Source organism: Schistocerca nitens, chromosome 8 (assembly GCF_023898315.1).
Source record: "Schistocerca nitens isolate TAMUIC-IGC-003100 chromosome 8, iqSchNite1.1, whole genome shotgun sequence".
NCBI lineage: Eukaryota > Metazoa > Arthropoda > Insecta > Orthoptera > Acrididae > Schistocerca > Schistocerca nitens.
Genome location: NC_064621.1, coordinates 98,082,769 through 98,099,187, shown reverse-complemented (window position 1 = coordinate 98,099,187; position 16,419 = coordinate 98,082,769). Strand labels below are relative to the sequence as shown.

The 16,419-nt window shown below is 44.6% G+C and overlaps 1 protein-coding gene across 1 annotated transcript in view; it reads left to right on the top strand.

Annotated features, from left to right (window-relative positions):
- LOC126198850 (carboxylesterase 4A-like) overlaps nt 1-16,419 on the top strand; it is a 118,806-nt gene that overhangs the window by 72,810 nt on the left and 29,577 nt on the right. Inside the window, exon 7 of the mRNA XM_049935436.1 lies at nt 5,540-5,721. Within this exon, the coding sequence (XP_049791393.1) occupies nt 5,540-5,721 (182 nt within the window). The remainder of the gene's footprint in view (nt 1-5,539; nt 5,722-16,419) is intronic.

Below are 16,419 nucleotides of genomic sequence, written 5' to 3'. Positions count from 1 at the left end.
TCAACATCACCCAGTGTGGGAAGAATTTTAAAACAATAACTGACAGCTTAATCATTGGTTGCTCATAATCAGCTTTGATCTGCATTGACGGGAAAAAAATCACAATACCGAGAAGGACCTGTGTGACGTCAACGAAAGTTGACAGGAGTCTTTCTACACCGCAGAGATGATGTCTTTTCAAGTTTCGTGCCAGTAACGCTAGTACGCCACTATGAGGGCGCAAATAAGGTTTGCTTTACATACACGCTATAACGGTCTGAGCGTTAGTTACCTTCGAGATTGGACGTGGTGAACTGATGTTAGTCAAGAATGCCTTTAAGGCGACAAAGACAGCATCATCAAGACCTCACTGAGTGAACAAGGTCATGCAATAGGGCTACGAGAAACTGGATATTTCTTTTGCGACATTACAGAAAGAGTTGGTAGGAATGTAGCCACTGTACGTGATTGCTGCCAGCGATGGTCACGACAACGTACGTTCGCAAGAAAACCGGGCTCCGGACGGCCACGTGGCACTACTGAGAGGTAAGATCGTCGTGTTCGGCGTATAGCCAATTTCGGTAGCAGTTGGCACCGCTGTGACACAACGAACTCTTGCGAATAGGTTACCTCAAGGACAGCTCCAAGCCAGACGCCCTGTGAAACGTCCCCTTAGAAAATTTATTGAATTACTGTGCTGATAAACCTCTTACATTATTTGATTTTCAAACAGCTGAGCAAACCTGAACGTACTCAGACATTACTCTCTTTACTTATTCTGATCAATACTAAACTGACACACAATATTTTTAGCGCAACGCAATCTGACTTTCAGTAATCCCTACAAAAGAATGGCCCTGACTAACATTAACCTATACCTTTCACAAATCACTTACAAAAATCTTCGTTACTCGAACTACTGCAATACAGCGAGCGCCACTACTGCCAGCTAAATAAAAGATTCAAACTACTGAAGGCACTAACTACTGACAGGCATAGTTAGCAAATGAAAGATTTTGATAGAGAACAAACAATGTATTTACCTTAATAGTGTTCAAAAGTCATAATATATATATAGCGGTTCATGACATCCAGTCTTACAAATTTCAAAACTCCGCCATTTCTCTCCCCACATCCACCACTGCTGGCGGCTCACCTCCAACTGCGCAACGCTACTTGCTGTTAACAGCCAACTGCCCAACACTACAATAGCAACTTACAACAATGCCAACCAGCCACAGACTGCACACAGCACAGCCAGTGATTTTCATACGGAGCGCTACGTGGCGGTGGCGTTACCAATATAAGAACTTAAACAGCCTACTTACACCTGTAGCGTGCATTCCACTGACCTCAAACCACCGCCATTTGCGACTCCAGTGGTGTCAAAGGGGAGCTAATTCGCGGCAGGGTGGAGGTCTGTTGTGTTTTATGAAGAAATTTGTTTCTGCTTTGGAGTCAGTAATGACCGTATGTTGGTTAGAAGAGGCCAGTTGAGGACCTGCAACCAACCAGTGTGTGTGTTAGGCACACTGAACCTGGAACTGGAGTTTAGATCTGGGTGCGATTTCGATTGACAACAGGAGCACTCTTGTGGTTATCCCACGCACCCTGCCGGCCGTTGGTGGCCGAGCGGTTCTGGCGCTACAGTCTGGAACCGCGCGGCCGCTACGGTCGCAGGTTCGAATCCTGCCTCGGGCATGGATGTGTGTGTTGTCCTTAGGTTAGTTAGGTTTAAGTAGTTCTAAGTTCTAGGGGACTTATGACCTCAGCAGTTGAGTCCCATAGTGCTCAGAGCCATTTGAACCATTTTGAACCACGCACCCTGATTGCAACTTTGTGTGTAAGTCTGGTGATTCGACCTGTTGTGCTGCCATTCATGAACAGCATTCCAGGGTGTGTTTTTCAACAGGATAACGTTCGACCACGTACTACTGTTGTAACGCAACATCATCTACAGAGTGCCAACAAGTTGCCTTGACCTGTTCGATCACCAGACCTGTCTAGAATCTGGCACATAAGTGAGATCATTGGACAACTCGAACGTCATCCACAACCACTATTAACTGTCCCTGTGTTGACCGACCAAGTGCGACAGGTGTGAAAGTCCACCCCAAAACTGATATCCGGCACCTGTCTAACTCAACGCAGGCAGGTTTCTCTGCTTGCATTCAACATTCTGACGGTTACACCGGTTACTGATGTACCAGCATTTCACATTTGCAATGGCTTATCTCGTGCCTACATTAACCTTGATCTTGCAATGTTAACCACTTAAATATGTTACCTAGACAAATATATTCCAGAAATTCCATTAGTCTACATTAATAATTTTTTGATGTTTTGATTTTTTGCCGTCACAGTATGTAATCAGTACAAGAATGTCTCAGAAATGAAAATTAAATCAAAGGAGTGAAATGATAATGAGACGAATCAGTCCATAATGGAGTGACACTTGTCAACTTACATTTTTCTACATTTTTAGAATAAGCTGCCATTCATTACAAGAAATGAAACTCCTTTATAAGTCATACTGTATTCTCCTACAGCCACTCAATGATGACACTTCTCCGTGCAATACAACATCATCAGCAAACAGTTGCAGAGTGTTGCTCACCCTGTCTGTCAGATCATTTATGCAAACAGAGAACGGGAGGTGTGTGTGTGTGTGTGTGTGTGTGTGTGTGTGTGTGTGTGTGTGTGTGGTTTGAGGACCTTATGGGCGGTCAACGGCGAGGTTATCAGCACCCTAACGATGATTAAAATAAACGAATGTGGATAAGATCGAAAACTATCGTACACGCTTGCCCACGAAATGACCACACAATTACTCCACCGCACAGGCACTCTCATATGCACTAAAACCAATGAAGAGGCAAGATAGCTAATCAAGAAATTGAAACAGAGGGAAAACCAAACACAGAAGAGCTAAAAGACAGCTCAGGGAAATATGACTGGCTAACCACTTGCAAAAAACGTGGCTGAGCCAGCCACCCTGTCGACACTTTAAAAACATATGCCCAAAATCTTGTTGAAAACGTGGGACAATTCACAAAACTTTAAAACACGAACCACATTCGTTTGAGTATTGCATGAAATAGACTGCAGATCCGCCGGCAAATACGCTGGTCAGCAAATAAAATGCAGACCAATAAAATGTGGTGCACCCTGACCTGCACGCCACAAGCACCACACATCGGAGGGTCCTCTCGCCGGAGTAAAAATCCATGCGTCATATGGCTGTGGCCGATGCGAAGACGAGTAAGGAGGACCTCGACCCGTCGACGTGGCTGGAAGGAAGTACACCACGGCCGAGGTGATGATGATGATGATGATGATGATGATGATGATGATGATGATGACGATGACTGGTTTGTTGGGCGCTCAACTGCGCGGTCATCAACGTCCGTACAAAGTCCCAATTTTTACACAGTCCAATCTAGCCACTTTCACGAATGATGATGAAATGATGAGGACCATACGAAGACTCAGTCCCCGGACGGAGAAAATGCCCAACGCGGCCGCGAATCGAACGCGGGACCCCGTGTTACAGAGGCAGCAACGCTAGCCACTAGACCACGAGCTGCGGACTACGACAGAGGTCCTACCGCACTTCCCTGGCGCACTGCCGACGATAATTTTGTTTCTGATGAACACTTTTCTTCAAGGACAACGTACTCACCTCTGTGACTTAAAAGTCTTCGAGCCAGTCACATACCTGAGAACCTACGCTACTGGCCATTAAAATTGCTACACCAAGAAGAAATGCCGATGATAAACGGGTATTCATTGGACAAATATATTATACTAGAAATGACATGTGATTACATTTTCACGCAATTTGGGTGCATAGATCCCCAGAAATCAGTACCCAGAACAACCACCTCTGGCCGTAATAACGGCCTTGATACGCCTGGGCATTCAGTCAAACAGAGCTTGGATGGCGTGTACAGATACAGCTGCCCATGCAGCTTCAACACGATACTACAGATCATCAAGAGTAGTGACTGGCGTATTGTGACGAGCCAGTTTCTCGGTCACCATTCAACAGACGTTTTCAATTGGTGAAAGATCTGGAGAATGTGCTGGCCAGGGCAGCAGTCGAACATTTTCTGTATCCAGAAAGGCCCGTACAGGGCCTGCAACATGCGGTCGTGCATTATTCTGCTGAAATGCAGGGTTTCGCAGGGATAGAATGAAGGGTAGAGCCACGGGTCGTAACACATCTGAAATGTAACGTGCAGTGTTCAAAGTGCCGTCAATGCGAACAAAAGGTGACCGAGACGTGTAACCAATGGCACCCCATACCATCACGCCGCGTGATACGCCAGTATGGCGATGACGAATACACGCTTCCAATGTGCGTGCACCGCGATGTCGCCAAACACGGACGCGACCATCACGATGCTGTAAACGGAACCTGGATTCATGCGAAAAAATGACTTTTTGCCATTCGTGCACCCAGGTCCGTCGTTGAATACACCATCGCAGGCGCTCCTGTCTGTGATGCAGCGTCAAGGGGAACTACAGCCATTGTCTCCGAGCTGATATTCCATGCTGCTGCAAACGTCGTCGAACTGTTCGTGCAGATGGTTGTTGTCTTGCAAACATCCCCATCTGTTGACTCAGGGATCGAGACGTGGCTGCACGATGCGTTACAGCCATGCAGATAAGATGCCTGTCATCTCGACTGCTAGTGATACGAGGCCTTTGGGATCCAGCACGGCGTTCAGTATTACCCTCCTGAACCCACCGATTCCATATTTTGCCAACAGTCATTGGATCTCGACCAACGCGAGCAGCAATGTCTCGATACGATAAACCGCAATCGCGATATGCTACAATCCGATCTTTATCAAAGTCGGAAACGTGATGGTACGCATTTCTCCTCCTTACACGAAGCATCACAACAACGTTTCACCAGGCATCGCCATCAACTGCTGTTTGTGTATGAGAAATCGGTTGTAAACTTTCCTTATGTCAGCACGTCGTAGGTGTCGCCATCGGAGCCAACCTTGTGTGAATGCTCTGAAAAGCTAATCATTTGCATATCACCGCATCTTCTTCATTTCGATTAAATTTCGCGCCTGTAGCACGTCATCTTCGTGGTGTAGCAATTTTAATGGTCAGTAGTGTATTCCGAATGATTGGACTTCTATTAACAGTCTACAGTGCGGAACTGTGCGAGACGTTTTCTGGAAAACTAGAAGTATCGAATCTGCCTGGTGCCGGTCATCCATGGTTCACAGGATATGGTGCGAGAAAAGGACAAGTTGAGTTTCGTGTGATTGATGCTTTCCAAATATGTGTCGATTTAGGGATGTAGGCTTTCCTCCCTCAAGGAAATTTATTAAAATACGTACAAGAATTCTACAGCAAGGATATGCTGAGGTTATGGGTCTGTAATTTTGCGGTTCCATTCTTTTATCTCTATTGTATTCTTGCCTTGCACCATTCGCGGACTGGATGGGAAGGGATGGGTAGGGAACGGACAGTGGCAGCTGGTTCACTATCCACAGGATTAGACTGTGGTAAGCAGCGCGCCTACCGTGTGTTGCAGGCAAGCGGTACCTGGACGACGCGGCGGCGCTGCAGCAGCTGAGCGACAACTTCGTGGCGGCGGTGTCCCCGCAGCTGCACCTGCCGACGCCGCAGCAGCGCGAGGAGGCCGCCCTGCAGCTGCGCGACTTCTACTTCGGGCACGAGAACATCACCGCCAGCGACGCGCAGGCCGTCGTCGACGTAAGTATTTCGCGACGAAAAGCTGTGAGCCCCTGCCATACACACCACACGTCTTCTTTTAAGCGCATCACAGCTTCATACAACAATTTTTGTCCTTATTGGTCATGAAATGGTACCGAATGCCTGTGGAAGCATCGTATACTGACTTCTACATCTACATCTACATCTACATTTAAATTCCGCAAGCCACCCAACGGTGCGTGGCGGAGGGCACTTTACGTGCCACTGTCATTACCTCCCTTTCCTGTTCCACTCGCGTATGGTTCGCGGGAAGAACGACTGCCGGAAAGCCTCCGTGCGCTCGAATCTCTCTAATTTTACATTCGTGATCTCCTCGGGAGGTATAAGCAGCGGGAAGCAATATATTCGACACCTCATCCAGAAACACACCCTCTCTAAGCCTGGACAGCAAGCTACACCGCGATGCAGAGCGCCTCTCTGGAAGAGTCTACCACTTGAGTTTGCTAAACATCTCCGTAACGCTATCACCCTTACCAAATAACCCTGTGACGAAACGCGCCGCTCTTCTTTGGATCTTCTCTATCTCCTCTGTCAACCCGACCTGTTGCGGATCCCACACTGATGAGCAATACTCAAGTATAGGTCGAACGAGTGTTTTGTAAGCCACCTCCTTTGTTGATGGACTACATTTTCCAAGGACTCTCCCAACGAATCTCAACCTGGCACCCGCCTTACCAACAATCAATTTTATATGATCATTCCACTTCAAATCGTTCTGCACGCATACTCCCAGATATTTTACAGAAGTAACTGCTACCAGTGTTTGTTCCGCTATCATATAATCATACAATAAAGGATCCTTCTTTCTATGTATTCGCAATACATTACATTTGTCTATGTTAAGGGTCAGTTGCCACTCCCTGATCCAAGTGCCTATCCGCTGTAGATCTTCCTGCATTACGCTGCATTTTTCTAATCCTGCAACTTCTCTGTATACTACAGCATCATCCACGAAAAGCCGCATAGAACTTCCGACACTATCTACTAGGTCATTTATATACATTGTGAAAAGCAATGGTCCCATAACACTCCTCTGTGGCACACCAGAGGTTACTTTAACGTCTGTAGACGTCTCTCCATTGAGAACAACATGCTGTGTTCTGTTTGCTGAAAACTCTTCAATCCAGCCACACAGCTGGTCTGATATTCAGTAGGCTCTTACCTTGTTTATCAGGCGACAGTGCGGAACTGCATCGAACGCCTTCCGGAAGTCAAGGAAAATGGCATCTACCTGGGAGCCTGTATATAACATTTTCTGGGTCTCATGAACAAATAAAGCGAGTTGGGTCTCACACGATCGCTGTTTCCGGAATCCATGTTGATTCCTACATAGTAGATTCTGGGTTTCCAGAAATGATATGATACGTGAGCAAAACACATGTTCTAAAATTCTACAACAGATCAATGTCGAAGATATAGGCCTATGGTTTTGCGCATCTGCTCGACGACCCTTCTTGAAGACTGGGACTACCTGTGCTCTTTTCCAATCATTTGGAATCTTCAGTTCCTCTATAGACTTGCGGTACACGGCTGAGAAGGGGGGGGGGGGGCAGTTCTTTCGCGCATTCTGTGTAGAATCGAGTTGGTATCGCGTTAGGTCCAGTGGACTTTCCTCTGTTGAGTGATTTCAGTTGATTTTCTATTCCTTGGATACTTATTTCGATGTTAGTAAGAATTACGGAGGCTTCCTATGAAGGGTGTATGAGTGACTGTACGTATTTCACACACAGAGAATATTCACTGAGCATGTGGAACAAGCAGTGTGACTTCGGAAGTGGGGATGAAGGGTACACTGAGCACGGAAGGCTTGCTGGATCTGGTTTAGGACGAGGTCGTGCACCCCCGTGACCACAGCCCTTCCAACCGGCGGTCCATGCGTGCCGCCAGCGTTCCCGGCGTGTTCTGGCACTGTGCGGACCTGGCTCCTCCTGAGTCCCCAACCGAACTGGCCTCTTGTCTGAACTACTAATCGTTCACGTTTCACTTCCCTATGAGCTATACTCTAGATAAATACCTTCAGAAAAGTTTTACCAGCAGTTGCTGCTGCCAGTCTGCATGCCTCTGTAATGTCACTCCTTAAACACAACAACTAGCAATTCAAGAAATAAGTTAACAATTTATTTTAGACCACATTAATTAAATAGTTAACATACAACCAACATATGGCCATCATTAAGACAATACCGAAAAATGACAGCTTCTTTCTTAAGCATGCACCAAATTACAATTACTTAACGAACAGTAAATTGCATCAGAAGTGATTTAAAGAAATGTGGAATGTGGCACGATATATATATATATATATATATATATATATATATATATATATATATATATATATATACACACTCCTGGAAATTGAAATAAGAACACCGTGAATTCATTGTCCCAGGAAGGGGAAACTTTATTGACACATTCCTGGGGTCAGATACATCACATGATCACACTGACAGAACCACAGGCACATAGACACAGGCAACAGAGCGTGCACAATGTCGGCACTAGTACAGTGTATATCCACCTTTCGCAGCAATGCAGGCTGCTATTCTCCCATGGAGACGATCGTAGAGATGCTGGATGTAGTCCTGTGGAACGGCTTGCCATGCCATTTCCACCTGGCGCCTCAGTTGGACCAGCGTTCGTGCCGGACGTGCAGACCGCGTGAGACGACGCTTCATCCAGTCCCAAACATGCTCAATGGGGGACAGATCCGGAGATCTTGCTGGCCAGGGTAGTTGACTTACACCTTCTAGAGCACGTTGGGTGGCACGGGATACATGCGGACGTGCATTGTCCTGTTGGAACAGCAAGTTCCCTTGCCGGTCTAGGAATGGTAGAACGATGGGTTCGATGACGGTTTGGATGTACCGTGCACTATTCAGTGTCCCCTCGACGATCACCAGTGGTGTACGGCCAGTGTAGGAGATCGCTCCCCACACCATGATGCCGGGTGTTGGCCCTGTGTGCCTCGGTCGTATGCAGTCCTGATTGTGGCGCTCACCTGCACGGCGCCAAACACGCATACGACCATCATTGGCACCAAGGCAGAAGCTACTCTCATCGCTGAAGACGACACGTCTCCATTCGTCCCTCCATTCACGCCTGTCGCGACACCACTGGAGGCGGGCTGCACGATGTTGGGGCGTGAGCGGAAGACGGCCTAACGGTGTGCGGGACCGTAGCCCAGCTTCATGGAGACGGTTGCGAATGGTCCTCGCCGATACCCCAGGAGCAACAGTGTCCCTAATTTACTGGGAAGTGGCGGTGCGGTCCCCTACGGCACTGCGTAGGATCCTACGGTCTTGGCGCGCATCCGTGCGTCGCTGCGGTCCGGTCCCAGGTCGACGGGCACGTGCACCTTCCGCCGACCACTGGCGACAACATCGATGTACTGTGGAGACCTCACGCCCCACGTGTTGAGCAATTCGGCGTTACGTCCACCCGGCCTCCCGCATGCCCACTATACGCCCTCGCTCAAAGTCCGTCAACTGCACATACGGTTCACGTCCACGCTGTCGCGGCATGTTACCAGTGTTAAAGACTGCGATGGAGCTCCGTATGCCACGGCAAACTGGCTGACACTGACGGCGGCGGTGCACAAATGCTGCGCAACTAGCGCCATTCGACGGCCAACACCGCGGTTCCTGGTGTGTCCGCTGTGCCGTGCGTGTCATCATTGCTTGTACAGCCCTCTCGCAGTGTCCGGAGCAAGTATGGTGGGTCTGACACACCGGTGTCAATGTGTTCTTTTTTCCATTTCCAGGAGTGTATATATATATATATATATATATATATATATATATATATATATATATATATATATGAGCAATAACAGAAGTAAGACATTACACTTAATATAATTCATTGGCAAGAAAATTTAATTTTTTTTTTAAATTATACACGCGAGGAAAAAAAAATGGTTCAAATGGCTCTGAGCACTATGGGACTTAACATCTGAGGTCATCTGTCCCCTAGAACTTAGAACTACTTAAACCTAACTAAACTAAGGACATCACACACATCCATGCCCGAGGCAGGATTCGAACCAGCGACCGTACCGGTCGCTCGTTTCCAGACTGAATAGCCTAGAACCGCTCGTCCACCACGACCGGCAGACTGGAACACAAACAGACCGTAGAAAACACGACAAACGCCAAACAAACATCAAGTAGCGTAAGTTAAGAGATCAATGTCATCATCATCATCATTTAAGACTGATTATGCCTTTCAGCGTTCAGTCTGGAGCATAGTCCCCCTTATAAAATTCCTCCATTATCCCCTATTCAGTGCTAACATTGGTGCCTCTTCTGATGTTAAGCCTATTACTTCGAAATCATTCTTAATCCAGGTACCTTCTCCTTGGTCTGCCCCGACTCCTCCTACTCTCTACTGCTGAACCCATGAGTATCTTGGGTAACCTTGCTTCTCCCATGCGTGTAACATGACCCCACCATCTAAGCCTGTTCGCCCTGACTGCTACATCTATAGAGTTCATTCCCAGTTTTTCTTTGATTTCCTCATTGTGGACACCCTCCTGCCATTGTTCCCATCTACTAGTACCTGCAATCATCCTAGCTACTTTCATATCCGTAACCTCAACGTTATTGATAAGGTAACCTGAATCCACCCAGCTTTCGCTCCCATACAACAAAGTTGGTCGAAAGACTGAACGGTGCACAGATAACTTAGTCTTGGTACTGACTTCCTTCTTGCAGAAGAGAGTAGTAGCTGAGCGCTCACTGCATTAGCTTTGCTACACCTCGCTTCCAGTTCTTTCACTATGTTGCCATCCTTTGAGAATATGCATCCTAAGTACTTGAAACTGTCCACCTGTTCTAAATTTGTTCCTCCTGTTTGGCACTCAATTCGTTTATCTCTCTTTCCCACTGACCTTTCGTTTTGGAGATGCTAATCTTCATACCATAGTCCTTACATTTCTGATCTAGCTCTGAAATATTACTTTGCAAACTTTCAATCGAATCTGCCATCACAACTTAGTCATCCGCATATGCAAGACTGCTTATTTTGTGTTCACATATCTGAATCTCACCCAGCCTGTCTACTGTTTTCAACCTATGATCCATAAATAATATGAACAACAGTGGAGACAGGTTGCAGCCTTGTCTTACCCCTGAAACTACTCTGAACCATGAACCCAATTTACCGTCAACTCTAACTCCTGCCTGACTATCTTTGTAAAGACCTTTAATTGCTTGCAAAAGTTTGCCTCCTATTCCATAATCTCGTAGAACAGACAATAACTTCCTCCTAGGAACCCGGTCATATGCCTTTTCTAGATCTATAAAGCATAGATACAATTCCCTATTCCACTCGTAACACTTCTCCATTATTTGCCGTAAGCTAAATATCTGGTCCTAACAACCTCTAAGAGGCCTAAACCCACACTGATTTTCATCCAATTGGTCCTCAACTAATACTCGCACTTTCCTTTCAACAATACCTCAGAAGATTTTACCCACAACGCTGATTAAAGAGATACCTCTGTAGTTGTCACAATCTTTACTGTTTCCATGTTGGTGTGATTACTGCTTTTGTCCAGTCTGATGGAACCTATCCCGACTTCAAGGCCATTTCAGTTATCCTGTGTAGCCATTTAAGACCTGACATTCCACTGTATTTGATGAGTTCCGATTTAATTTCATCCACCCCAGCTCCTTTATTGTACTGCAATCTATTGATCATTTTCTCCACTTCCTCAAATGTGATCTTATTTCCATCATCATTCCTATCCCATTGTACATCGGAATCTGAAACATTAGTGATCTTATTTTCACCTACATTGAGCAACTCTTCAAAATATTCCCCCCATCTGCCCAAGGAATCCACAGGATTCACCAGCAGTTTTCCTGACCTGTCCAAAATACTTGTAATTTCCTTCTTACCTCCCTTTCGAAGACTGCTAATTACACTCCAGAATGGTTTTCCAGCAGCTGGCCCAAAGTCTCCAACCTGTTTCCAAAGTCTTCCCATGATTTCTTCTTGGATGCTGCAATTATCTGTTTAGCTTTGTTTCTTTCTTCAACATAACTTTCTCTGTCTACCTGAGTTCTAGTATGTACCCATTTTTGATACGCATTCTTTTTCCTTTTACAGGCTGCCTTGACTGTGTCATTCCACCAAGCTGTTTGCTTCATCCTACCTTTACTCACTACTGTTCCAAGACATTCTTTAGCCACTTATAGTACTGTGTCCCTGTACCTTGTCCATTCCTTTTTAAATGACTGTAATTGATTACATTCAACTAACTGGTACCTATCTGAGATCACTGTTATGTACTTGTGCCTGATTTCCTTATCCTGAAGTTTCTCCACTCTTATCCTCCTACATATGGACCTGACCTCCTGCACTTTCGGCCTCACAATACCAATTTCACTGCAGATTAAATAGTGATCAGTGTCATCAAAGAATCCCCTGAATACACGTGTGTCCCTCACAGCCTTCCTGAATTCCTGATCTGTTATTATATAGTCAATGACAGATCTGGTTCCCCTACCTTCCGAAATATACCGATGAATGTTCTTATGTTTAAAAAAGGAGTTTGTGATTACTAAGCCCAGTCTGGCACAGAAATCCAAGAGTTGTTTCCCGTTCCTGTTGGCCTCCATATCCTCTCCAAATTTACCCATAACCTTTTCATACCCTTCTGTTCGATTTCCAATCCTGGCATTAAAATCACCCATGAGCAGAACACTGACCTTGTCCTTTATTCTAACAACTACATCACTGAGTGTATCATAAAAACTATCCATCTTATCTTGATCTGTCCCTTCACAATACGGATATACTGACACAGTCCTAATTTTCTTCCTAGACACTGTCAAATCTATCCACATCAGTCGTTCGTTTACATACCTTATTGGAAGTACGCTGGGTTCGATTTCTTTCCTGACGTAAAGCCCTACACCCCACTGTACTATTCCTGCTTTGACTCCTGACAAGTAGACCTTGTATTCTCCCACTTCCTCTTCTTTCTCACCCCTTACCCGAATGTCACTAACAGCTAAAACGTCCAGCCCCATCTTACTTGCAGCCTCAGCCAGCTCTACCTTCTTCCCAGAGTAGCCCCCATTGATGTTAATAGCTCCCCATCTCATTACCATTTGTTTGCCAAGTCGTATCTTAGGAGTCCCTGGTTTATCAGTTAGAGGTGGGACTCCGTCACCTCCAAAGGTCCGAGATATTTTGCTCTGATTGTTGCCAGCATCATATGTAAGGTACCAGGGAAGCAGGTTGCTAGCCTTACTTACCCCGAGTCCCACTGAGTTTTACCCCTAACGGTTGAGGGACTAACCGATGGATTTGGTAGTCTTTGCCGTATGAGCACAAAGGTGACCACGACTCCGAATATGTCCGAGATGCCCAACCTTATTCCAAAGTAAGTGCTAGAGGTAACAGAAACAAGATACAAGATAATGCACCACAGTAAAAATACACAGGAGAAAAATATGTACCATGCATCTGCCAAGGTGATCACATCAAACTTGCGCTTAAACACATATCTCTTTCAGATTTCAATACATAGTCACACCTACACACCTATAAACATATGGAGAAAAAGAACCTGCATACATGACACAATACGAACATGAACTGGAGTTATTGTTTACAGATTACAGCAGCACCAACGGTTTGGCCACCTCGACCCCTCTGTGTGGGCAAATAATGAAGCTAAAGCTCATTTTAAAGAAATATTAAGATAGGGGCATGCCTTTCATAGGCACAGACAAATATAGATGTGACAAAAACTGTTAATGTTAGAAGTTACCAAAAGATTTATAAAAAATAAACTAATAATGTTAATACAAATGTATACAAGTCAATGTTTCGAAAAACGAGTTACAAAAGGTAAGAAGTGCCATGTATGGAGAGAGGACCCATTTGCATACAAAAGTATCAAATTAAAAAAAAATCATAGACTTATTTTTGTACAAACATAAGGTGATATGAAATTTTTATAAAACACCAACCTTATCAAAAATATAAAACAGTGACACGGAAAAGGACAAGGATGTAGAAAACATGGCCATCTATGGAGCACCCAGGAAAACGACTAAATGTGAATTCGAATCTATGTGCGAAAACTAACAGATGGCGATAACGTTATACGGTAGCTTCTCACATTAACGTCGTGTGTAACGTCTACATTTACCAATCTAGATATAACGATATGCACCTATCTAGATATTTTTACAAAAATAAACTTTAGCTTGACTATTTTCCCACATAGGAAATTTTGAAATTTGTGGTAAGTTACTATGAGACCAAACTGCGGAGGTCATTGGTCCCTATGCTTACATACTACTTAATCTAACTTAAACTAACTTACGCTAAGGACAACACACACACCCATGCTCGAGAGAGGACTCGAACTTCCGACGGGGGCAGACGCGCCAATTGTGGCAAGACGCCTTAGGCGTTGAATGTATTCCTAAGGGATATAATGCCAGATTTTGACCATCTGACGTGATACATCGTCAAAATCCCAAGATGACTGCAACGCCCTGTCTGTAATGCTTCAAATATTCCCATCTGGGAGACCGAGCGAGGTGGCGCAGTGGTTAGCACACTGGACTCGCATTCGGGAGGACGACGGTTCAATCCCGTCTCCAGCCATCCTGATTTAGGTTTTCCGTGATTTCCCTAAATCGCTTCAGGCAAATGCCGGGATGGTTCCTTTGAAAGGGCACGGCCGATTTCCTTCCCAATCCTTCCCTAACCCGAGCTTGCGCTCCGTCTCTAATGACCTCGTTGTCGACGGGACGTTAAACACTAACCACCACCACCACCATCTGAGCTACCGAAGCACGACTCACGCCCTGTACGCACTGCTATACTTCTGGCAGTATCTCGTCTCCTACCTTCCAAACTTTACAGAAGCTCTCCTGCGAACCTTACAGAACTAGCACTCCTGAAAGAAAGGATATAGCGGAGACATGGCTTAGCCACAGCCTGGGGGATGTTTCCAGAATGAGATTTTCACTCTGCAGCGGAGTGTGCGCTGATATGAAACTTCCTGGCAGATTAAAACTGTGTGCCCGACCGAGACTCGAACTCGGGACCTGAGTTCGAGTGTCGGTCGGGCACACAGTTTTAATCTGCCAGGAAGTTTCAAAAGTAGAGTTTCTAATATGTACAATTTTTAATATTAGTGCAACTCATACTACTGTGAAGAGGTGTTGTGCCCTAAACTAAAATTACAATATCTGCTGTTTTGTGGTATTTATGATCTTATTTGCTAAGATACGAGGTTTTGCAAAAAAAACATTGTTAACAAGCAACAAATCACGAGTTTTTACACTTGAATGGTTTTTAATGTTACTAACAGAACTGAGCATACAAATAGGTAAAAAAAAGTCAATTTTAATTTTAAAGGTTTTCACACAAAAGAGTAATGGATAAGTTTTTTGTTTTTTCTCCAAAATTTGCTTGACATCATTTTTAAAAAAGATCTTCGTAATGGCTTAGAACAACTGATCTTAGATACATGAAATCACAATACTGTTGAGCAGAACTGCAACTGGTGTGGTGAACAGATTTTTTTAATGCAGGTGCCTGTGTTGGGGTCCCTCGAAAGTAATTTCGAATACACCTCAAAATCCAATTTCTTTTCAATACCCACAGATGGATTATACTTCAGAACTACAATATCTGAAACATCTACTTTATTCCTAGAACGAACTGATGTGTAGCACAGAACTTCAGATAAGTCATAAAAAAAGGGATGAGATACATATTTTACTTTATAATGATTTGTTTACTTTATCACTGTTCAGTTGTGGAATACATGTTATCGCATTCCATTCGGGTGTATCCTTTTAGTAAATATTTTTGAATGATTATCATGTCAGTTGCTATGCTGTAATGTTATAACACTTTTAAGAGAAGTAAATTTCTGTTTTGAGCAAAGGACCCATGACTATAAAATATTTTAGCTTTACTTTTATCACAGTCTTTCGTTTCTGTGTCTAAAAAAGTCTAATGAAAGTTGCATGTACATTAGCGCGTAGCCCTCCTCCTTCATACCGAACATAATATACCACTTAACCGTCTTCTCAATTATAAACAGTGAAATCGTGGCATACCAGCTTCTGTTTAAGATAAAGGCAACTGAACGTGGTTTCAGACTAACTGCACTGCTTACACATCCATGGTGAATACATAAGACGTTCCTATAGCTGCCTTTTTTACCACTTGAATTCTCCTGTCTTGCCTCCTCCCCCCCTCCCCCCTCCCCCATCCCCACGCCACCCTCCGTACCCTGTCCACCGTTGCTTCATCCTGGAGCATTGTAATGACACTCTGGAATATTATGTACCTTGTAAGAGAAACAGAAAGCTCATTCGTCATTCTTTGGGAAGAATAAAGCAGTGATATGTACTTCTACTTATTTTAGAAACCACAGCTCACTAAGTGAAGAAAACAGAGCTTGGAAATAGGACTGCAGTAATAAGACAGAAACTTAAGAATTTTATCTACAAATTTACGAACATTTTTTCAGTGCCTGACTTTCCTCTTTCCATTTCCTTCCTGTTTAGGAATACTTATCAGCTTTACTCTCTTTAACCCAACTGCTGAGTGGCCATTAAAGACGCCTTGAAGTTGAAAAGAACAATTCTTACACATGTGTAACATATCACCTTGTGCTTTTAAATTGCG